This window comes from Anomaloglossus baeobatrachus, chromosome 3 (genome assembly GCF_048569485.1).
Source record: "Anomaloglossus baeobatrachus isolate aAnoBae1 chromosome 3, aAnoBae1.hap1, whole genome shotgun sequence".
NCBI lineage: Eukaryota > Metazoa > Chordata > Amphibia > Anura > Aromobatidae > Anomaloglossus > Anomaloglossus baeobatrachus.
In genome coordinates this window covers 430,162,453-430,186,795 of record NC_134355.1, presented here as the reverse complement: position 1 = coordinate 430,186,795, position 24,343 = coordinate 430,162,453, and the positions used below count along the sequence as shown (strand labels likewise).

The window sequence follows — 24,343 nt, the reverse complement described above, 5'->3', positions numbered from 1 at the left end:
GAAAGAGGATATTAGTGTATAGTATAAGAAACATCATGTCACTAGTAGCATTCACTCCACTTTCAGCATTAAAACAAACAGTGGAACAAGTCGTTGAAAGCAATGAATGGAAGTAAAAGGAGAAGCAACGCCATGAACAATTGCTACTCAAACTTAAGCATACATGAGTCAAGCACATAAGTATCATCCAGAGATAAATACACAAAGCATAGCAAACCTAAAGGAAAGCTAATGGCTAAATATAATCTGCAGATAAATAGCTCTTTAAACACATTCAGCGGGCAAACTAAGGGGTGCTTCACACACAGCGAGCTCACTGCCGAGATCGCTGCTGAGTCACGCTTTTTGTGACGCAGCAGTGACCTCATTAGCGATCTCGCTGTGTGTGACAATGAGCAGCGATCTGGCCCCTGCTGCGAAATCGCTGCTCGTTACACACAGCCCTGGTTCGTTTTCTTCAAAGGCGCTCTCCCGCTGTGACACACAGATCGCTGTGTGTGACAGCGAGAGAGCGACAAATGAAGCGAGCAGGGAGCAGGAGCCGGCATCTGGCAGCTGCGGAGGCTGGTAACTAAGATAAACATCGGGTAACCAAGGTGGTTACCCGATATTTACCTTAGTTACCAGCCTCCGCAGCTCTCACGCTGCCTGTGCTGCCGGCTCCGGCTCTCTGCACATGTAGCTGCTGTACACATCGGGTTAATTAACCTGATGTGTACAGCAGCTAGGAGAGCAAGGAGCCAGCGCTAAGCAGTGTGCGCGGCTCCCTGCTCTCTGCACATGTAGCTGCATTACACATCGGGTTAATTAACCCGATGTGTACTGTAGCTAGGAGAGCAAGGAGCCAGCGCTCAGTGTGCGCGGCTCCCTGCTCCCTGCACACACAGCTAAGCGGTGTGCGCTGGTAACTAATGTAAACATCGGGTAACCATACCCGATGTTTACCTTAGTTACCAGTGTCCGCAGCTTCCAGACGCCGGCTCCGTGCAAGCGCAGCGTCGCTTGCACGTCGCTGCTGGCTGGGGGCTGTTCACTGGTCGCTGGTGAGATCTGCCTGTTTGACAGCTCACCAGCGACCATGTAGCGATGCAGCAGCGATCCTGACCAGGTCAGATCGCTGGTCGGATCGCTGCTGCATCGCTAAAGTGTGAAGGTACCCTTAAGCAGCAACTAAATGATATCCTCTCTACAGCTGCTTGCTACCATTCATTGGGGCGGTGCAGGGGGCTGTAAAAGTCTACTCCACATTATCACGCCCCCAGAGCAGGTTATAGGTTAAAGTGCAGGGTAAGTGGCAACTGTGTAGTGAGTGGAAACTATTACAGCCCCCTGCACCGCCCCGATTACTGGAAGCAAGTGGCTGCAGGGAGAATATAACCTCAGTTTCTCCTTATAACCAATCCATTAAGCCAGGCAAAAAGTGAATAAAGTGCTATTTAGCTGAAAATTACCACTCGAATACACATGCAGGTAAATAGTGGGGGTTTTTTTTAGTTGACAGGTTAATTTTTCATAGTGACAGTAATTTTATTTCAAATTCACAGTAGTTTTTTTTATAATTGAGGGTCCGAGTCCTGGAACCCCCACTGACCACTTGAAACACCTTACAAAAAGGTCCAACCGCTGAATAAGCCATGTGCACAGCCGAGTACACGCTCTATGGGGTATTTTGCACGTTGCGACATCGCTAGCATCGGCTAGCGATGCCGAGCGCGATAGTACCCGCCCCCGTCGCAAATGCGATCTCTTGTGATAGCTGCCGTAGCGAACATTATCGCTACGGCAGCTTCACATGGACTTACCTTCTCTGCCGGCGACCCGCCTCCTTCCTAAGGGGGCGGGTCATGGGGCATCACAGCGACGTCACACGGCAGGCAGCCAATAGAAGTGGAGGGGCTGAGATGAGTGGGACGTAAACATCCCGCCCACCTCCTTCCTTCCGCATAGCTGGTGGAGGCAGGTGCGGAGGTGTTACTCGCTCCTGCGGCTTCACACACAGCGATGTGTGCTGTCGCAGGAACGAGGAACAACATCGTATCTCCTATTTGTGCGACATTATGAAAATGACCGACGCTACACAGATCACCGATTTTCGTCGCTTTTGCAATCGTTTATCGGCGCATCTAGGCTTTACACGTTGCGACGTCGTTACCGGCGCCGGATGTGCGTCACTTTCGATTTGACCCCGACGATATCGCAGTAGCGATGTCACAGCGTGCAAAGTACCCCTATGGAAAGTGTCTGTGACCAGTACTCAGATGTACTAATTGTAACCTCTCCTTTAATCGCTTTAGTGCCATTTGTCTAAAGTGTGATTTTCCCATCATACGCCTGAATAATAAGCTATCAATAAGCATCAGGGCAGCAAAGTGCAGCATACCAAAAACATCACAAAGTGCAGAATTAAGGTTTAATAATGTTTATTCTTATTCATTCAGTCTAAACTTGAGTTTCACCCACTTAAGTCTATGTCAGGGGTATCACTGATCAAAACTTGAGGCAGCTGTTTTGAATGAATAAGGGTACTTTCAAGTTGCGTTTTTTTCCTTCCGTCACAATCCGCCCTTTTGGAAAACAGCGGAATCCGTTAACGGATTCCGCTGTTTCCCATAGACTTGTATGGATGACGGATTGTGCCAAAAGGACCTGCGTTGCTTCCGCTGGGCGATGCTCCGTTGCTTCCGCCCAGCGGGAGGAACGCAGCATGTAACGTTCTTTTGAGCAGCGGAATCCTCAGGATTTCACTGCGCATGCTCTCTCTGGCTCCCTGCACCCGTAACCAAAATAAATATCGGGTAACCAAGCAAAGTGCTTTGCCTAGTTATACTCGATATTTACATATTTATATATTTAAATATAAATATATATATATATATATTTATATTTATAGTTATACCCGATATACCTGGGTACGTGTGCAGGGAGCCCGACATTTCCCCGCTTGGCTGCGCCCCCTCCCGCACTCCACTCCGCATGTATGTACACACACAAACACACTCACCTGTCCTCAGCGCCATGGCCCCGCTTGGCTCCACCCACCCCGCACTCTGCCCCCGCACACATTCTCGGTGGCCGAGCGATCAGCTGATCACCCAGCGGCCGGCTACTGGGAGCGATCAGCTGATCACCCGGCAGCCGGCTACTGGGAGCGATCAGCTGATCGTTCACAATAGTCTGCCGCCGGTAAACTGTAAAAAAAAAAAATCAAAACGGATTCCGTTGTTTTGCAGCATCCGTTGCATCCGTCACACAACGCAATGCAACGGATACCGTTCAACGCAAGTGTGAAAGTAGCTTTAGAACGCCATATGAATCTAAATGATATGCAGTGTTTTACTCCATGGTATATGAGTGATATTAAACCTTAATAGTAAACTTTAGTGCTTGAAGTATGCTGCACCCTTTCCTCCTGAATCGTACTGATGGCCTTTTTATTGCTATGGAAAAATCCCACTGCTTCTAGGAATTTCATTGCCAGAACATCCGAGCTTACACTTAACTGATCAGTTTGGAGTAGAATGTGCAGCTCTTTAATTTACACCCAGGATAATGAAGAGAGTCCAATATCTTTAGAAATTGTGGTCATCACGTACAAAACACACTAAAGGGCCATTTAGACGCTGCAACATTGCTAACGATATATCGTCGGGGTCACGGTGGTTGTGACGCACATCCGGCGCCATTAGCGACATCGCAGCGTGTGACAGCTAGGAGCAGCGATCGGAAAAACGGCAAAAATTGTTGATCGTTGCCACGTCGCTCCTTTTCCAAATGTTGTTGCTGTTGCATGCCGCTGGTTGTTCCTTGTTCCTGCGGCACCACACATCGCTGTGTCTGACACCGCAGGAACGACAGCCATCTCCTTACCTGAGTCCACCGGCATTGAGGAAGGAAGGAGGTTCCGGCCGCTCATCTCCGCCCCTCCTCTGCTATTGGGCGGCCGCTTAGTGACGCCGAACGCACCTCCCCCTTGAAAGAGGGATTGTTCGGCGGTCACAGCGACGTCGCTGACCAGGTATGTGTGTGTGAAGCTGCCGTAGCGATAATGTTCGCTACGGCAGCGATCACCACATGTCGCACGTACGACGGGGGCAGGTGCTATAGCGCACGACATCGCTAGCGATGTCGCAGCGTGTAAAGCAACCTTTACTATTTATTGTCTAAAAACAAATTAAGGGAGACAAAAAGCGCAGATAGGGTCTTACCCGAGTAGAGTAGTGGATATGAAGGGATCAGGAAGGCTCACCTGTAGTAGTTGTAAAGTCACAACCACTCTTAAAACGTGTATCAAGGGCTGCTGCAGCTAGAAGGTGGAAAGGAATAGGTGCACATCAAAGAAAGGGTTAAATACTGCGCTGCCATTGAAGAAAATCCAAGACCCAAATGCAATCCAAATGCAAGGTTAAATACTGCGCTGCCAAATGGATAGGAATTGTGATCTTTATTCGTCTACGCGTTTCAGAAATTATTCTCCTGCTGAATGTGATTTTTGGTCCTGAAGATCGAGAATAATCCCTGAAACAGGTAGACAAATAAAGATCACGATTCCTATCCATTTGGTCTTGGATTTTCTGCAACGGCAGCCCAGCGTTTAACCCTTTCTTTGATCTGCACCTATCAACTATTTATTGTGTGACAGAATTCTTGGTACTGGACGGATCAAATATTACCTTTTATTTTATTTCCACGATATTAAAAATAATTCCATTGAACATTTATGATATAGCCACAGACTGTCATCAGTGTGACCTGCATCTATTTCAAGATCAAGATTTTCTTTTTTCAGAACTCAAAAAAAACAGTAAAACTAGATATAGAAAGCCACACATGCCTGACCCCCTCTGTGATGGCTGTGGTACAAGATGGAGCCCTGTTATTGAGATGGGCTTGAGTCCCTATTTATCCGACAATTAAGGCATATGAGTTGGAATACTACTTAACGGGGACATTTTCCCCCTTTTCTGACGAGGCAACTTTTCAGATTATGCTTTTATCATCTATAATGTTTTTCTTTTTCAGATATTCAAATAATATTTATTTTTTGTGATACGGGGTACTTAATTTTATGTCATAGTTATATGCCTTTTCACTTGCTGATATTCGGGACAAATGAAAAGAAAAATAGATATATCTATTTTTCCCATTAATTATTTATATATTTATTTATTTATAAGGCCGCAAAAAAATAGAAAACATTTTAAAATGGTGTTCCATTTCCACAGAATTTTATTTCTATATATTGAACATATATATTTTTTTCAGAGGGGTGGGGCTAGAAACAGTGATTTGGGGTAAAGGTGTATTTTTTCCTTGCCTTTTTTTTATTGATTTTTTCATGTTTAAGTATTTTACACACTGTGCCCCTCATAAGGTTTTGAAAGACACCTTTGTGGACAATTTAACCTAGCAATACATTCAGGTTATTACAGATTCACTCTGTTACTGAGGCTGGTATCTAAGCCCAGTTACAGGGGTTATTCAGCCTGCTGGTTGCAGAGCCAACTAGGTCTCCTACGACTTAGCAGCTCCTGCTCCCTACTTACACTCAGTGATCACCTGATCACTGGGTCCAAAGGAGGATGCACTGTCAGTGCTTCCTACATAATCCTATATACTATATACACAAGCGCTTATTAACTGATGTGTATACAGCGATTGGGAAAGCAGAAAAGGCAACTGAAAGTCTCTGCTTTTTCAGTGGGGAGTTGTCTGTGTCTGACAGGTGGCTCACCACTCCTACTTAATTTGCACTGACATTTTAAAATGTCACTGCAGAGTAAAGTGTGAACCACCATAACATATAACATCTATGGGAGGTCCAGAACTGGTTAACACTAGAACTTCTGGATTCGTGACACCTATATAGAAATACATGGTACAAAGTAGTCAAAATGACTACTTCAGTAGTTCTAGTGTTAAACCATATGTTTGGCTATATCTTACCTGAGACTTAGTTTTTGAAGACAACCCAATACATTCTCCCTGGTGACAGAATCTTTATCCTCGACTTTTAGCGTTTCCTCTAATGAGTGCAACAAGTGTGGATTCTGACTCAGATAAACCCGGCCTGAGATAGAGAAGAGATTAAAACATGGAATAAACAGATATTTTATGATATTAAATGTTGTTGGGAGAGGGTGACATTTCAGATGTGATCAGTTGTATCAAAATGAGTTGTGAAACATGACATCATTGTAATTTACCATGTTCAATGTTATTTTATAGGTTATCTTATGGACTAGAATCTTTCAGTGAACCATATTCTGTCAGTCGAAAAAATGCATAAAGTATTATTTTTTGGAAGACAAAGCAAAGTAATTTAAGGGGTCAAGACATAAAGACATAAAAGCTAATAACAGTGAAAAAGTGAAAATAGGTTCATCTATTATATTATCTATCCTAGGCCAGGCTGTATTCACTGCCCCCCGCGCATCATCATCAGCGTGGGGAGCAGTGAATCAGTACACTCACCGACAACGATCCCTGCAGCACCACAATCTCCTCCTATCTGTGCCGACGGCGGCTGTGTGTGGAGACTAGCGGTGCTGACAGCGATAACGTCATTGCTGTGCGCATGTGTCCACACAGCCACGGACGGCACAGACAGGAGGAGATCGCGGTGCTGCAGGGATTGTGGCTGGCTCCACACTCCACAGGCGCTGCTGCTGACAGAGACGGGAGGAGGAGCGATGCTGCAGGGAGCGAGGAAAGGTGAGTATGAACTTTTATTTTATTTTTTTGTGTGCCACAGGATGCGGCCATATAGCAGGATGGGGGTGTATACACCAGGATGGGGGTATATAGCAGGATGGGGGTATACAGCAGGATGGGGGTATATAGCATGATGCAGCCATATGCCAGGATGGGGTATATAGCAGGATGGCAGTATATAGCAGGATGGGGGCTATACCAGGATGAGGGACATATATAAATATACAAGGCAGGAGGATCATTACCAGGATGGGGTACCTTAGTACAGAATTTGGGGACATTACCCCCATAACAGTGTCAGCAGCAGATCCTCGCCCCATAACAATGTGTCATGACCACATTTTTTGCTTAAAATTTTATTTTCCTGCTCTAAAACCAGGGTGCGTCTTATGGTCCGGTGCGTCTTATAGTCCGAAAAATACGGTGTGTCTATATATATATATATATATATATATATATATATATATATATATATATAGACTAGAATGGCAAAGTAAGTGATTAATATTTTGCTTTCCAACTTACCCTCGGCTAATGATGCAAAAGCATTAATGAGGCGAGCAGTGTACTGTCGGACTACTTCATTCTTGGAGTGAAGCAGCTGGAGAACATTTCTCTTTAAGGAAAAACATTAAGAAAAGAAGTAAATTATTAAAAACTATGTGGTATATAACCGCGCATAATCCCTTACTTTCTGGAGAAGAAATCCAAGCTTTCTAGAAGTATAGGATTCTCAATCAGATGTGGTTTCTATCTTACTGGCAGCAGTGTCATACAAGCTGGCTTCCGTCATTGAAGTCTCCATATGTATATAATAATGGGTTCAGTAACAACAGACACTATGTTTCTTGGTCTATCTTGAATATATACGGTAAACTGAACACTGCACAGACGTGAACTCATGATGTCAAGATGAAAATGGTATCTGATCTGCAGGCAGGATGGTAGAGAGCAGGAGGAGACGATCACATAATTGTGGGGAAAGATTTAGTAAAACTTGCATCTTATTCAATGAAATCCCTGGTGCTTGTATGTAGGAGTCCAGAGGGCGGTGCTATTCGGTGATTGACAGTCTTTGCTGTATCACTATGCAAGGACATATAGCTGTCAATCACTAGTAGGACCGCCCACTGGACTAAAATACATAGACTAGGGATTTCAATGAATAATATACAGGACCAGGTTATACTGAATTTTTTCCCAAGATCCTATATATCATTCTACTCAGCTTCTCTTTCTTTGTACCATGCTTCAGACTACATGTACTGCGTGACAGATTTCCTTTAAGCCCTTAAGGACTAGGCGATTTTTCATTTTTGCGAGTTTGTTTTTTCCTCCCTTTATTCCAAGAGCCATATCCTTCTTACTTTTCTGTCAATACAGCCGTGTGAGGGCATGTTTGTGCGGGATGAGTTGTCCTTTTGAATGACACCACTCATTTTATTATCTGATGTAATGGTAAGCGGGGGAAAAATTCCAAATGTGGCAAAATAGAAAAAAAAAAAAATTCTACAATTGCTTTTTGTTCTTTTTTATTTATAGCGCTCATGTTACTATAAAACTGACCCGACGGATCCAATTAACTTGGTCAGTACGATTACGTAGGTAGTAACGTATAGTTTTTGGTGAAAAAAAAAAATCAGAAATTTTGAAAAAAAAAATCTTGCCTGTGGAACGACTCTACGAGAGCCCTAACGTTTTCTATTTTTGGGATATGGAGCTGTGTGACGGTTTGTTTTTTGCACCCTGAGCTCATGTTTTTATTGATATTTTAAGGTATATACAATGTTTCGATGGCTTTTTATCACAATTTTTTCTGTTGTTGCGGTGGCAGAAAAAAACTGCAATTCTGGCGTCTTCATTTTTTATCTCGTCATGATGTTTACAGATCCGATACATTTATTTTATATTGCGATAGATCGAACATTTGTGAGCACAGAAATACCAAATATGGGTATTTTTAATTACGTTTTAATTGTTTTTTTTTCCAATAGGGCAAAAGAGTGCGATTTCAATTTTTGTGTTTTTGTTTTTTTTTTTTACTTTTTACTGCACTCCCTGACAGAAGTTCTGTTGCTTATCCATGTTATGTAAATAAAAGTTTATAGCCTGACTTTAAATTCATCCATTGGTTTTATAAATTACTCTCTTGAAAGCTGAAACCCTCCCAAATTTGGTTTAGGTTATAAAAATAAAGTTGCTGTAAAGCTGAAATACTGATCATTTAATGAACACAGAAAGGTTAGATTTTGGCAAGACAAAAGTTTTGTCGCCCACAGAAAGTAATGTGAAATTCAAACAAATAATTAACTTCTAATACAAAGATACAGTCATATGGAAAAGTTTGGGCACCCCTATTAATGTTAACCTTTTTTCTTTATAACAATTTGGGTTTTTGCAACAGCTATTTCAGTTTCATATATCTAATAAATGATGGACTGAGTAATATTTCTGCATTGAAATGAGGTTTATTGTACTAACAGAAAATGTGCAATCCGCATTTAAACAAAATTTGACCGGTGCAAAAGTATGGGCACCTCAACATAAAATTGACATTAACATTTTGTAGATCTTCCTTTTGCAAAAATAATAGCCTCTAGTCGCTTCCTGTAGCTTTTAATGAGTTCCTGGATCCTGGATGAAGGTATATTTGACCATTCCCGTTTACATTTATTCATTCCAGTTCAGTTAAGTTTGATGGTTGCCGAGCATGGACAGCACGCTTCAAATCATCCCACAGATGTTCAATGATATTCAGGTCTGGGGACTGGGATGGCCATTCCAGAACATTGTAATTGTTCCTCTGCATGAATGCCTGAGTAGATTTGGAGCGGTGTTTTGGATCATTGTCTTGCTGAAATATTCATCCCCTGCGTAACTTCAACTTCGTCACTGATTCTTGCACATTATTGTCAAGAATCTGCTGATACTGAGCTGAATCCATGCAACCCTCAACTTTAACAAGATTCTCGGTGCCGGCATTGGCCACACAGCCCCAAAGCATGATGGAACCTCCACCAAATTTTACTGTGGGTAGCAAGTGCTTTTCTTTGAGTGCCGTGTTTTTTTGCCTCCAGCATAACGCCTTTTTGTATGACCAAACAACTCAACCTTTGTTTCATCAGTCCACAGGACCTTCTTCCAAAATGTAACTGGCTTGTCCAAATGTACTTTTGCATACCTCAGGCAACTCGGTTTGTGGCGTGTTTGCAGAAACGGTTTCTTTCGCATCACTCTCCCATACAGCTTCTCCTTGTGCAACATGCGCTGTATTGTTGACCGATGCACATTGGCACCATCTGCAGCAAGATGATGCTGCAGGTCTTTGGAGGTGGTCTATGGATTGTCATTGACTGTTCTCACCATTCTTCTTCTCTGCCTTTCTGATATTTGTCTTGGCCTGCCACTTCTGGGCTTAACAAGAACTGTACCTGTGTTGTTCCATTTCCTTACTATGTTCCTCACAGTGGAAACTGACAGTTTAAATCTCTGAGATAACTTTTTGTATCCTTCCCCAGAACAACTATGCTGAATAATCTTTGTTTTCAGATCATTTGAGAGTTGTTTTGAGGAGCCCATGATGCCACTCTTCATAGGAGATTCAAATAGGAGAACAACTTGCAAGTGGCCACCTTAAAAACCTTTTCTCATGATTGGATACACCTGCCTATGAAGTTCAAAGCTCAATGAGGTTACAAAACCAATTTAGTGCTTTAGTAAATCAGTAAAAAGTAGTTAGGAGTGTTCAAATCAAGAAATTGATAAGGGTGCCCATACTTTTGCACCGGTCAAATTTTGATAAAATGCTGATTGCACATTTTCTGTTAGTACAATAAACCTCATTTCAATCCAGAAATATTACGGAGTCCATGAGTTATTAGATATATGAAACCGAAATAGCTGTTGCAAAAACCCAAATTGTTATAAAGAAAAAAGGTTAACATTAATAGGGGTGCCCAAACTTTTTCATATGACTGTATGTTGGATAACATTGGTGAATGAAGTGGTGGTGCTATTAGAGCCATATTTAATATTTTCTGTGACTTCCATGAGCTTAAAGGACTGCATCCATGCGGTTCAACAATGATTCATACAATTTATTCATGAAGTCATCAGGAATACAAAAGAATGCAGTCTTACTTGCCTCCCAGTGTTCATCTGGATTCTTTGGTTTTGTCTTCCAAGCTTCCTCTTGCATCCTACCCCAAACATGCTCAATGATGTTCATCTCTGGTGACTGGGCTGGCCAGTCCTTGAGCACCTTCATCTTCTTTGCCAGGAGGAACTTTGTTGTAGAGATGGATGTATGAGATGGAGCACCATCCTGCTGCAGAATTTGACCCCTTTTATGATTGGGAATGTAAGAGGTAGCTAATACTTCTTGATATTTTAGGCTATTGATATTGCCTTCCACCTTGCAAATGTTTCGCACCCCCCCATACCATGATCTTTCTACCACCAAACGTAACTATTTCTGGGTGTATTTTGGATCCATATGGGCTCCAGTAGGTCTCCTGCAGTATTTGTGGAGGCTGTGGTGTAATTCAACTGAAGATTCATCAGAGAAATCCACCTTCTGCCATTTTTCCAGCGTCCATCTGTTTAGTAGGTGTGGGATTTGGCAAATGCCACACGGTTTTTTAATTGCCTTTTGTTTAGTGCTGGCTTCTGGGCACTGATTCGACCACGGAGGCCATTTCGAGACAGATCCTACAAAACTGTTCTAGTTGACACAGGGACTTTAGGTGACCAGGCCTGTTGGAGCTCTGCTGCAGTGGAAGAGGGGCTGGCTTTGGATTTTCTAACCAACAAACGTTCCTCCTGAGCAGTTGTCTTGCGGGGTCCGCTAGACCTGGGCTTATCAAAAACATCTCCAGTCTCTTGAAATCTTTTTTAATTCTTTGTACTTGACGCTGACACACATTAAAGGTGCCAGCCACCTCTGCAGTGGATCTGGTCTTCAGCCTCTTGTTAATCAAGCAAGGCTTTGGTCGCAGAGTGGATTTTTGGCATGTTGTCAGAGGTCAAGTTGCAGTTCAAGTGAAGGTCTGTGGTGCTGGGTTTCTTTATATACATACCCACTAATTAACCGATCATTTAGTGAGCACAGGTGAGGATGTAAACTAGGATTGGGTGCATTATATGACAAGGCGACAAAACTTTTGTATTGCCAAAATCTGACCTTTCTGTGTTCATTAAATGATCAATATTTCAGCTTTGCAGCAACTATTTTCATAACCTAAACCAAATTTGGCAGGGTTTCAGCTTTCAAAAGAGTAATTTATAAAACCAATGGATGAATTTAAAGTCAGGTTATAAGCTTTTATTTACATAACATGGATAAGCGACAGAACTTCTGTCAGAGAGTGTAGTCCCCTTAGCAAAAATTACAATCTCCTATGAGAGCTGGCGTTCACAGAAAAATAGTCATGACAGACAGGGTTCTTCAGCTTATGACGTCAAGGGAGCGCCGATGGAATGGCACAATTCCCCCCTTCTGACAAGTGTTAAATCCCGCTGTCAGAGATTGAAAGCGGGATTTAACTGGTTAACAGCCAAGGGCAGATCTTTGATTGATAAATGGCTTTTAGAGGCACAGGTCGGCTGAGCAGAACAGCAAACAGGTGCAGGCAAACATGAGGGCTCGGCGTGCGAGCCCACATCAAAGGCAGGGATATGACCTATGAAAGACATAGCACGTCATAGGTCGTTAAGGGGTTAAAGGGATTTTCTGATTTCTCATAAAGATATATCACTTAGTTCAATATATGCAAAAACAATTCCAACATTATGATATTAACATTTCAATTCTGTGGCCCCAGTGTATGGTCTTCTCAGACTTTTGTTAATCAGGCAGCAGTACAAGATGACGGCCATGATTAGCTAGTTGCAGTAGTGACTTGCTAGCCTCATTGACGTTTCAGGCATGTCACTGGTATAGTATGACTACATACATTTTTTAAGTGTAGCTACACCGCCAAAAAACTCATACGGAGCCAAAGGAAGACTATGTCCATGGTGCCAAGGTAGAAGACAGCAGAAAGCACCACTGGCTATACACACAGTATCTCATTGTTAGAAAGTGATTACCGTTCCGTTTTGGTAGCAGTCCAGTAGATCATTTGAAAGGTATGCCTGAAGAACCGTGTCCCTCTGCTCTCCGGGCTGAGAATGAGTAAAGCGCTAAAAATAAAAGAAATACAAACACACTTTAGGCCAAGGCCTCAGTTTTACCCAACAAACCTGTCCTTCATTTTACAGTCTAAAGTATATGATGCCAAGATTTGATCGTTATCATTTTATAAGACCTTTTGCTTTGGCAGTTGATTTAGCGGTAACTATTGATCACATCAATCCCTTTCATGATTACGGCTGTGAGCAACTAACTGACTAACTGTCACTATATGAGTGGACGTAACCACGGATACCTAAGGTAAACTGACCTGCAAAGGATGTAAGAGACATGGTTATAGCAGGAGAACTATCCTCCATTTCTAATTCGAGGTATTTGGGATAATTATTATTACTCCTACTACATTGGGATAGGATCTTGGAGATATGATTATTTTATCAATTTATTTTATCTCCCATGTAATAGTGGTATGTCAATTAAGAAACAATGTGTTTCATGTTAGATACTTGAACGATTCAGCAATTAGACTGCCAATAAGCCTTTTAATAGCCATTACTGATGGGTCTTTTTCTAGAACACTGTGTCGTTACAATGCTCTAGAATAATGGCTTCACCGGGGATCATGCAGGTGTTGCCTATCTATCAGACACAACCAGGCACCAGAAAGAAAAGTTAGAAATTATATTGAACCTTTCCTACCAGTCTGATTTTACCTAATACAGATAATATAAGTGCCCCATAATGGATCAGTTATTAACTGGTGAAGTGCAAGTGAAAGGCTATGGCTACATGGCGACTTTGGCCATGGCAGCTATCACAAGACTGAAATATGCGTGGTGCCACTGCTACATTGCGGCCATATATTCATTTATTTTCCTCACCTAGTGCCATTAATCCCGCAGGGCTTTACAGACATTATTATCACTGTCCCCATTGGGGCTCACAATCTAAATTCCGCATCAGTATGTCTTTGTCGTTTGGGAGGAGTAGCCAGAAGAGACACGCGCAAACACGCGAAAAACATACAAACTCCTTGCAGATGTTGTCCTTAGTGGGACAAGACTGTAGTGCTAGCCACTGTGCCACTGTACCGCCCATAGAAGTAAGTGGGGTCACATTGCGACACACTACTGCCACCATGACTAGCAAGATGCAAAATAATTCAGACTCGGTTGGATCTCTTGCCTGTCATGGTAGTTTAGGCGCCGCAACGTAGCAGCATTGAGTGAACTGCGCTCGTGGCCATAATCGCCTTTCAGCCCTAGCCAAAATGTAAATTCAGCATACCATAATTACTGCTTCTTCGATAATTAGGTTCATAGAACTTTGCAAGGAGCACTACGTGGTCTGGCCCGCGTTTGTGCAAGTCTGAAAACTGAATATTCCCAAGAAGGAAAGCAGACAGTGAACTCCATCAGCTTTATTGAATTGAATGGCTCAGTCAGGATTTCGGTCAGAATCCGGTTTTGTTTTTGCCAAACAGAAAACACTGTACTACATGTGTGAATCTGGACTTAAAGGGAATCTGTCACCAGGTTTTTGCCATCTTATCTGAAGGCAGCATAATATAGGGCCATAGATCCTGATTCCAGCGATGTGTCACTTACTGGGCTGCTTTGTGTACTATTTTTTTTATAAAATCACTGTTTAAATCAGCAGTAGATTATCATTAGCGGACTACTTGACATGCTGCCAGATAGTCCAACATATTCATGAGCTCTGTATAACTGCTAGATCTGCAGCAGAGAAAACATTGATTTTATCAAAATGACAACAAAAAGCTCAGTAATCACTGGAATCAGGGTCTCTGTCTCTACATTATGCTGCTCTCAGATGGGGTAGCAAAAACCTGGTGACAGATTCCCTTTAAATACATATAAAAGCGATATTATGATATTGATGTGCAGTTTCTGAGCAGCCCTAATGCTACATACCCATCGTAAAGCTTGCAATAGCAATGTTTTCAATCGATCACTGCCATATAGCAAGTCTTTCTTCAGCTTCTCGTAGTCTAGAGAAGGCAACAAGGGCACCTCCTGAGGCCTCCTGTAAAACACAACAGCATAACAATGAATAGCCTAAAGCGCCAACTGTACGGCCTCCATTTATGTATTTTTCTTTCCACTGTATCCTATATTACAAATCCTTTGTTCAGACACGAGGGCACATCTGTGTTAGAATTAGAACTGGTCATTATAGCGCACATTACCTCTTTCAGAAAAAGTTCTTTTAGGGTAATGCAAAAAAAAAAAAAGCAATGGATAAAATATGTAACGTAAAAACTGCACTTATCAGTGAATAAATCACCAAACACACACTGAGTCAGCCATGAATACTGGGAATTGTGATTACACACTGGACGTTCAGATATTTCTGGTGTATATAGGACCATAAAACCATAAAAATGTGTGTAACGCATTGGCAATGCTAACCACTTTTTATGCATCTTTAGAAATTACCTTTCTACCTGCTGAGTGTGCAGGGTCAGGACACTCCATTAAATGAGTAACCCGATAAGAACACAAATCTACATCACCGTGTCTCCAGAAGACCCGCCATTCCCAGCAGATCCCCCTTTATCCAGGCCAGATTTTCAGCTCCGTCACACGTGTGCACACTAAAACCATCGTCTATGTAAGTGTCTACCCCAAGACTACTCCTTGCAACGTAATGTTGGGTAGTGATGCAAAAAGGTCGAAAGATGTACCTTTCAAGCAAACCTTGATATAACTTTAGACAGTTCCATTACTACCATTGTGCAATTCTGTCGCTAAGGCTAAGTTCACACTTGCGTTGTTTTGCATCAGTCACAATCTGTCGCCTTGAGGAATTACGGTATCCTGCAAAATATTTTGCAGGAATCCATTTTTTCCCCATAGGCTTCTATTAGCAACGGATGGTGACTGATGGCATTGCGCTGCATCCGCCACATGACGGATCAGTCGTTTACTGACTAACCGTCAGGCGGGACCAACGCTGAATGTAACGTTTTTTGTGTGCGGCAGATCGTTTTTTTACTGTGAGCATACGCACAGTAAAAAACCACGATCTATGTTAAATTCAGTTCCAGTTCCAGCGGCCGAAACGATCAGCTGATCGCCCAGCGGCCGGCTTTTGTGAACGATCAGCTGATCGCCCAGCGGCCGGCTTTTGTGAACGATCAGCTGATCGCCCAGCGGCCGGCTTTTGTGAACGATCAGCTGATCGCCCAGCGGCCGGCTTTTGTGAACGATCAGCTGATCAGCTGGCGGCCGACTGTGAACGATCAGCTGAATGATCATCGTTCACAAAAGCCGTCCGCCAGCCGAACAAATGATTGTTCACAAAAGCCGGCCACCGGGCGATCAGCTGATCATTCACAAAAGCCGGCCACCGGGCAATCAGCTGATCGTTCACAAAAGCTGCCGCCGGTAAAACAGTAAAAAAAAAACAAACAAAAAAAAAACGGTTCATCTTTTGCAGCATCAGTCACATCAGTTGTGCCACTATCTGCAACACATCCGTTGCATCAGTCACACAACAGATTGTGACTGATGCAAAACAACGCAAGTGTGAACTTAGCCTGTTTTCTCTATCTTGTCCATCCAATCTGGGAGCAGCATAAAGTAGAGACAGAGACTCCGATTCCAGTGGTGTGTCACTTACTGGGCTGCTTAGTGTAGTTTTCATAAAATCACAGTTTTATCAGCAGGGAATTATCAATTAGACGACTAGTAAACCTACTGCCAGGTAGTCCTCCATATTCATGAGCTCTCTATAACCCCATCCCCACAACTGATTGGTAGGTTTTTGTGTATACTATACATGAGCAGAAAACTGATAATCAGTGGTGTAGGTGGGGTTATACAGAGCTGAACATTCAGAGTACTGCTAGATCTGCAGCTGATAAAACAGGGATTTTAGCTAAATGACAGCAAGGGGACACACTGCAGGAATCATGTTCTCTGTCCTTATATTATTCCTGCTTCCAGATTTGGTAGCAAAAACCTGGTCACACATTATCTTTAATAGAACACTGCAAGTATGCTAACCTGATAGTGGTGTGGTACAAGACCAAGCATTTATAGTGAATCTGACTTTACCCCAAAATGTATATAAAAGGGTGAGCCACAATAAACACATCGATTTTCTTTTGTGCTGTTGGACAGGATAATGCTTAACGGGCCTCTTACACCGACATTGCCCTAATAAAAGACTGTCTTTTTTTGCACACATTAGCATCCAATTCCAGCAAAAAGCAGTATAGAAGGTTGGGCGGTGGCTGTGATACAGGATATGTGAACGAGGACAGAAAAAGTAAACAACCACAAGTTCAGACATGTATAGCTGGAGCCGTCCAAGAAAAGATTATGAGAAGCCCAATGTAATTGTTGCTAAAATGATCCGTACTGGTGCAATCACCCGTGTCAACATATACATGGGTTATAGGAGCGAGTGACAGATTGCAATTGGCTACAAAGTCATTGTGGATTTCCAACATCGCAGAATTGGGCAAAGACATAACAATTACATTATCCTGTAAATAATGGTGTTGTGTTTTTTTCATGGCCCATCCTGTTGTATGTGTACCAAAGTATCCTCACATATCCAGGGACCTCTGTTAATATTGGTGGTTTACATTACGCACAAGTTCTGCATGTGACATTTCACTATTTTACTACTAAAATTAATGTACTTTTATGTTTATCTGATTAAGAAGCATAACAAGTAAATTAGAAGGGTAAACAGGTCCCGAGCTACTAAACCCAGCCACATACCGGTCAGACATAACACTAAAGCCATTCGCAAATAAGATTATCTTGTGACAATGGCATCTGTCAAGGAGCGGGTTATATATTAAGCAGCAAGAGAACAGTCAGCTCTAAAGGGTACGTTACAGGCTGCGACATCGCTACCGATATATCGTCGGGGTCACGTCGTTAGTGATGCACTTTCGGCCCCCGTAGCGACATCGCAGCGTGTGACACCAAGGAGCGACGGTCAACGATCGCAAAATCGTTCAAAAACGGTGATCGTTGACACGTTGCTCCTATCCTTAATATCGTTGCTGCCACAGGTACGATGTTGTTCGTCGTTCCTGCGGCACCACACATCGCTATGTGTGACACCGCAGGAACGACGAACATCTCCTTACCTGCGTCCACCGGCAATGAGGAAGGAAGGAGGTGGGCGGGATCTTACGTCCCGCTCATCTAAGTCCCTCCGCTTCTATTGGCCGGCCGCTTAATGGCGCCACAGTGACGTCGCTATGACGCCAAACGCACCTCCCCCTTGAAAGAGGGATTGTTCGGCGGTCACAGCGACGTCGTTGACCAGGTATGTGCGTGTGACGCTGCCGTAGCGATAATGTTCGCTATGGCAGCGAGCACCAAATGTTGCACGAACGACGGGGGCGGGTGCTATCGCGCTCGACATCGCTAGCGATGTTGCAGCGTGTAAAGCACCCTTAAAAGTTAGTGTGTCAGTAGCAGCTTAGGCCCGTTTCACACATCCGGCTTTTCGCCAGATTGCCAGATTCGGCGCACTCCAGTACAGTGTATACAGTACAATGGCAGCGTAACATGCTCCGGTCACATGCAGTCATGTGACCGGAGCATGTGACCCAGAAGTTGCCGCACTGCCATTGTACTGTATCACACTGTACTGGAGTCCGCCGAATCCGGCAAACCGACGAAAAGCCGGATGTGTGAAACTAGCCTTAATGGGCAAGAGTAAAGGCTGCTTTACACGCTGTGACATCGCTAGTGATGTCTCTAGCGATCGCACCTGCCCCCGTCGTTTGTGCGTCACGGGCAAATCGCTGCCCGTGGCGGACAATATCGCTAGAACACGTCCAACGGACTTACCTTCCTAGCAACATCGCTGTGGCTGGCTAACAACCTCTTTTTTAAGGGGGCGGTTCATGCGGCGTCACAGCGACGTCAATCAGCGGGCCACCAATAGAAGCGGAGGGGCGGAGAGCAGCCGCATTCACGTCACTCCAACCTCGTTGCCGGAGGACGCAGGAACGCTGTTGTTCGTCATTCCCGGGGTGTCACATGTAGCGATGTGTGCTGCCTCAGGAACGACAAACAACCTGCGTCCAGCATGAGCAACAATATTTGGAAAATGAACGACGTGTCAACGATCAACGATTTGGTATTTCTGATCGTTAGCGGTGGCTCGTAAGTGTCACACGCAACGACGACGCTAACGAGGCCGGATGTGCGTCACAAATTCCGTGACCCCAATGATATCTCGTTAGCGATGACGTTGCGTTTAAAGCGGCCTTAAGTATGGAAGCGATTCTGGCCCAGGCGTCTAGCTATCATACTTAGGCCTTTGCTAGAGAATCTTATAAAACTTTATAAAGGGGGTTTATGGTATGAAGTGGATAGCACCTACAAACAGAGGCCCACTCAAGCACAAGTAAACCATTGAAAGGTTCATCGGCCTCCAGTCTTATCTACGCGACATACAAAAACAGAGCGGCAGAGTCACATTTGGGGGTTTCTATAGCTCGATTCTTGTTAGCTCCTAGGCTATGTGCGCACGTTGCGTACTAGCCCTGCAGAAATTTCTGCAGCGATCTGAAGAGCACACGTGCGCTTCAAATCGCTGCAGAAAATGTCCGTAGAGAGAAAAAAAAAAGCCGATTCCATGCGCTCTGCCTACAGCTGCTGCCATAGACAGAGCAGGAGCTGCCGGCAAAGCGCACGGAAGAAGTGACATGTCACTTCTTAGAACGCAGCGCTTCGGGCAGCAGCCAAAGCGCTGCGCTCTAAGACGCCACGTGCGCACAGTCCCTGCACAATCTCCATAGACTGTGCAGGGGACGCAGGCAGTTATGCTGCGCTACAAAGCGCAGCGTAACTGCATGTATTTACGCAACGTGCGCACATAGCCTTATTCCCATCTCAGACATGAAAGGCTGGGATAGTTATAATCTTACCAAAAACCATGCACAAATTGCGTTTTTTCCTGCATTTGTTCCTGCATTTTTCCTTGCAGATTTTAATCAATATTGCAAGGAAAAATGCATGCCAGCAAAGTCAACCAGAATCCTGATTTGCTGTGCACACGCTGCTTCTTCTTTTATCCTTGTAAATTTTGTTGCTGAAAAAAAAAAGCGTGTCAATTGTTTCTGCATTTCTATATTGCAGTGCTTTATCACTACAGCGGATTATATTGCAGCACTGATACTTCGCCTCACACACCGTGCATACAGCATGGTGTGTGAGGTGATCTATAGCTTAGTAACCCGGGGTCGTCACGTTGACAATCCAGGGTTGCCATGGCAGCAGTTGGGGGGCCTGTGATCGCATTACAGGGACCCGATGGCCAAGGAGAAGTAAGCGATTTCTCTCTCTGGTTCCTGAATGCTGTGATCGCATTGATCGCAGCATTCAGGGGGTTAAACTGCTGAGAGCGGTGCGAGAACCTCTCCGGGCAGTGAGAGCAAGGTCCCAGCTGTATCCTCAGTCAGAGACCCAGTGGTGACTGCGGGGGTATAGCGCCTGAGCCCCCGCAATCGCCATGACTGAAAAAAAAAAGAAAAAATGCAGGAAAAATGCATGTGAAAAAACGCGCAAACGCAATTAAAAAAGCATGTTTTTCAGATGCTTTTTTATGTGCACATTGCCTAAGTCTGAGCAATAGTAACCCAGACTTCCCGGGTGATGGTCGGAGAGACGTCTTTAGCCTTTGATGTAATATTTTACTGGTGCAGTAATGATCACCTCCGTGAGGACGGTTCTCGGACTTCTGAGGGAATGGGCAGAGAATTACGCAAGTCTGTCGCTACTTTTCCCACTCCAAGCTGACAAGCCTAAAGATTATTTTTGCAATGTTAAGACAATATTTGCTTTCTAACATTTCTTTGTATGGCAAACAGTGACCAGATGCTGGAATGTGCGACAGGTATAGTTATGTGCTAGTGCAAGGGTGTGAATAGGTTTCTGTATACTTAGCATGATAATCAAACTGCTAACTGCAGCCTGTGGTATTTTTTCCTGTTATCTCACAGGGCTGACTTCTTAAAGGGAAATACCATGGTCATTAAAGCACTTGAACGTACATGGGTGCAATTGAAGCTTTCAACATGGAGGAAGCCTGAAAAAAAAGAGAATAAGAGAGATCTAAATATACCTTTCCACAAAAGAAAAACCTACAAACACAGAAGTCATATTAGTGTGAGTGATACTGGTATAAAATGGTTAGGAAACAATGGATGGGATCAGGCAGAGCATACAGTGGCCAACCGTAGACTCAACAGGTTCACCATGCAGGTCTCATTGCCACGTATTCACATGCAGCTATGAAACACCGAACAATTACACAGTAATGCAGGAAAGAATTAGTTTCTCAGAATTGTAGATAAATTCTATCACTGATAATGCATTTTTTTTCTAGAAGTGGGTCCATTATAGGCATGATATATGTATTCAGGGTATAAAAATACAAGGAGACAGGTGGCCAATGCAACAAGTCCTTGGCTAAGGCCACACAGCAACGATATTATGAGCCTAACCCCCCACATACACACACACCATTGAGGGATGGGCGCCTCCAAACTGCCCACCAAAAGATGACGTAGCGATGAAGAAAGATGGTGTATGTTGAATTCCAACACTTGATCCTTGTCTGTCATCGGCATACTTCACGGTCCCAAGTGAAAACGCATGCATTCCTGGCAGTGTTGAGCAAGAATGAATATGAGGATGGAGGGGGGGGGGGGTTGAGAGACATAGCCATCAGCCAAATGACATTAAAAGGTCTGCACCAAGTTTAGCAGTTATATTATATTCACAGAACAGGGATCTTCCTGATCACCATGGGCTCGACTGCTGGGACTCCCTTCAATCCAGAATATTGGGCTCTACCAAGCTCCTTCTCAATGGAGCAGACGTTAAGCACGTGCCCCTCAGCTCCATTTACTGTCTAGGAGCTGGGAGATAGTTGAGCGTTCAACTATCGTCATCTGCAGTCCCATAGAAAATTAATAGTGTAGGTGCACCGACTGGACCTCCAATTAGATGGGGTTCTACAGAGCCCCATACTGGGGATTGGGGATCAGATGAGGGACTCGTCAGACAGACCCCTAAATATGTGCTTTATTGTGCAATTCATATCCTCATTTGAACAGGATGTCACGCCTGCTTAAGACAACCATATCAACTGTAGAAGTTTATCTTATCTTTGGAATAATTATTTTATAACTTATGACTCACCATTATCATAAAGGACAGCTGAATAACCTCTACTGTATTTCTTAACGTGCAAACATGACGTGGTCTAAATTTAGCCTGGAAACTAATTGCTAGCTTTTTCTTTGAGGAGGTAAAATGTAGCTAAAATTTCACATAGAGACTTAGGTCTCTATCAGAGGTCTATGATTTTTCTCATACAGTCGTACTATTCTGGTTCCCTGTGAGTAATCTCTGGTGCCAAGAGCGTTGAGCATGTGACCAACACTATGCTATTTGCATACATGCGGTCATGTGTCAACTAGATGGGTACAGCCTCGCTCAATGCAAGTGTAATAAGCAAGGCTGGTTAGGAATATGGCCAGAAGTATGCAAATCCAATACTTTCAATCAAATGACTGCCCGCTCCTGGCTCTGGAGAATCCTCATAGCGTGGAGTGCACGAGCTGTGAGGATTCCCAAGTCTGCACTTACTTGTAGCCTAAAGCCGGTCAACCCCAAGAATTGATGTATCTTATCAGAAAAATCTAGGGAACCAAAGGCTTGTGCTGAAGCGCATGTCTGTGTGTGGACCATCCGAGTATGACCAACCAAGCATGAGGAGAACCAGAATCTGTATGTACATAATCACTATTATTACACTGGGAACAAATCAGAAAAAAATGTTTTGGTGCCTCAAGTATTAGGCTTGATTCTACATATACCGTATTCAGTCCTCTGAATCAGAATATGTCATTCTTTTTTTTGTAGAAGCTCTACTTTTTGAGATAATATGTGGACATGTCTATATTAATTCTAAAATCAAAGATGGTCTACAAACTATGTGACAAATACTAGAATAATTATTAAATGCAGTGGGCATTTAAATGAACATTAAGTTATTAGTCAAATACATAACTGACCATCTGTCATACTATACAAACCCTGTTGGCGCTGTGTGACAACACAGTAGAGCATTTGACTTTGAGTACATATGCAAAACATTTCCAGCAGTGATCATGGAGAAGGTAAAAACAGATATTTTTGGCAGCCCTCAAATCAGAGGATTCATTAAAGAGCCACACTTAAAAGATTCATTGAACCATGCTGAGGCAGATACATGGTCTTCTTTCATTATGGTTGCACAGAATTTTCTTGATACTATAAAGTAATACTATAAAGTAGATAATTACAGTGAACTTCTTCCCGTCACCTTGACTGTACAATGAATAGTAAGGTGCATTATCTCCACAGCCACTTAGGCCCCCAAGGTTTTCTGGGAAATGATCTAAAGGCCACGTCTCCCTAAGCGACATCGCTAGTGACATCGGTGCTGAGTCACGGTTTTTGTGACCCAACAGCGATCTTGCTAGCGATGTCGCTGTGTGTGACATCCAGCAACGACCTGGCCCCTGCTGTGAGGTCGACGGTCGTTGCTGAATGTCCTGGACCATTTTCATCAAAGGCGATGTCCTGCTAGGCAGGACGCATTGCTATGTTTGACACTGTGTGACAGGGTCCCAATGACAGCAGAGATCGTTATACAGGTCGCTACTGCGACCTGTATCGTTACTGAGTTGTTGGTAAGGTCTGACTGTGTGACATGTCACCAGCGACCTCCCAGCGATCCCGAAAATGATGCAACCTGATAAGGTCGCTGGGAGGTCGCTGGTGACATGTCACACAGTCAGACCTTACCAACGACTCAGTATCGATAGAGGTCGTAGTAGCGAAGTGTGATGGGGGCTTAAGTGAAGAGCAAGGTGAACGATTCCACCAAGATTTAAGAACTATACATGAAAGATACAAAGGACAGTGAGATACCCACATGAAGGTGGATTACTGCTGGTCTATTCCAAGTGATTGCCCTGATGCAACTCGCCGCAAGAAATGTTTAAAGCGACGCTTTTGTGAGATATCTCAGTAAATGAACATCAACGATGACTTTTAATGCATGTTTAAATCTTATTATGCAATTTCAATAGTAAGAAAGACAAAGTTTGGGCTAAGAGAAGCACTCAACTCACAAATGTATCAAATATGTTTATTTAGACAAAAAATAAAACCATTTTAAAACCAATTTCCATCCATCATGAAAAATTGTATAAGACATAAATATAGTGGGCCAAGTTATATCAAAGTCAGCACAAACAGACAATGGAAAAACAATGATTAGCAGGTAAGTTGAACAAAACGTCCATACATATAAATTCTCATTACAGAGGATACAAATTGTATAATAATAACCTGGACTTAAGCCTGCTTTACACGGTACAATTACGCATACAATATCGTATGCAATCGTACCCGCCCCCATCGTATGTGCGGCACGTTC

The 24,343-nt window shown here is 43.4% G+C and overlaps 1 protein-coding gene across 4 annotated transcripts in view; it reads right to left on the bottom strand.

Moving 5' to 3' along the window:
* ARMC9 (armadillo repeat containing 9) overlaps positions 1-24,343 on the bottom strand; it is a 294,215-nt gene that overhangs the window by 77,861 nt on the left and 192,011 nt on the right. For all 4 annotated transcript variants that reach the window (XM_075340394.1, XM_075340396.1, XM_075340397.1 and 1 more), the window contains 5 exons: positions 20,901-20,935; positions 14,779-14,890; positions 12,802-12,894; positions 7,237-7,327; positions 5,944-6,067 (listed from right to left, as the gene is read on the bottom strand). In XM_075340394.1, coding sequence (XP_075196509.1) covers positions 5,944-6,067; positions 7,237-7,327; positions 12,802-12,894; positions 14,779-14,890; positions 20,901-20,935 — 455 coding nt within the window. The remainder of the gene's footprint in view (positions 1-5,943; positions 6,068-7,236; positions 7,328-12,801; positions 12,895-14,778; positions 14,891-20,900; positions 20,936-24,343) is intronic.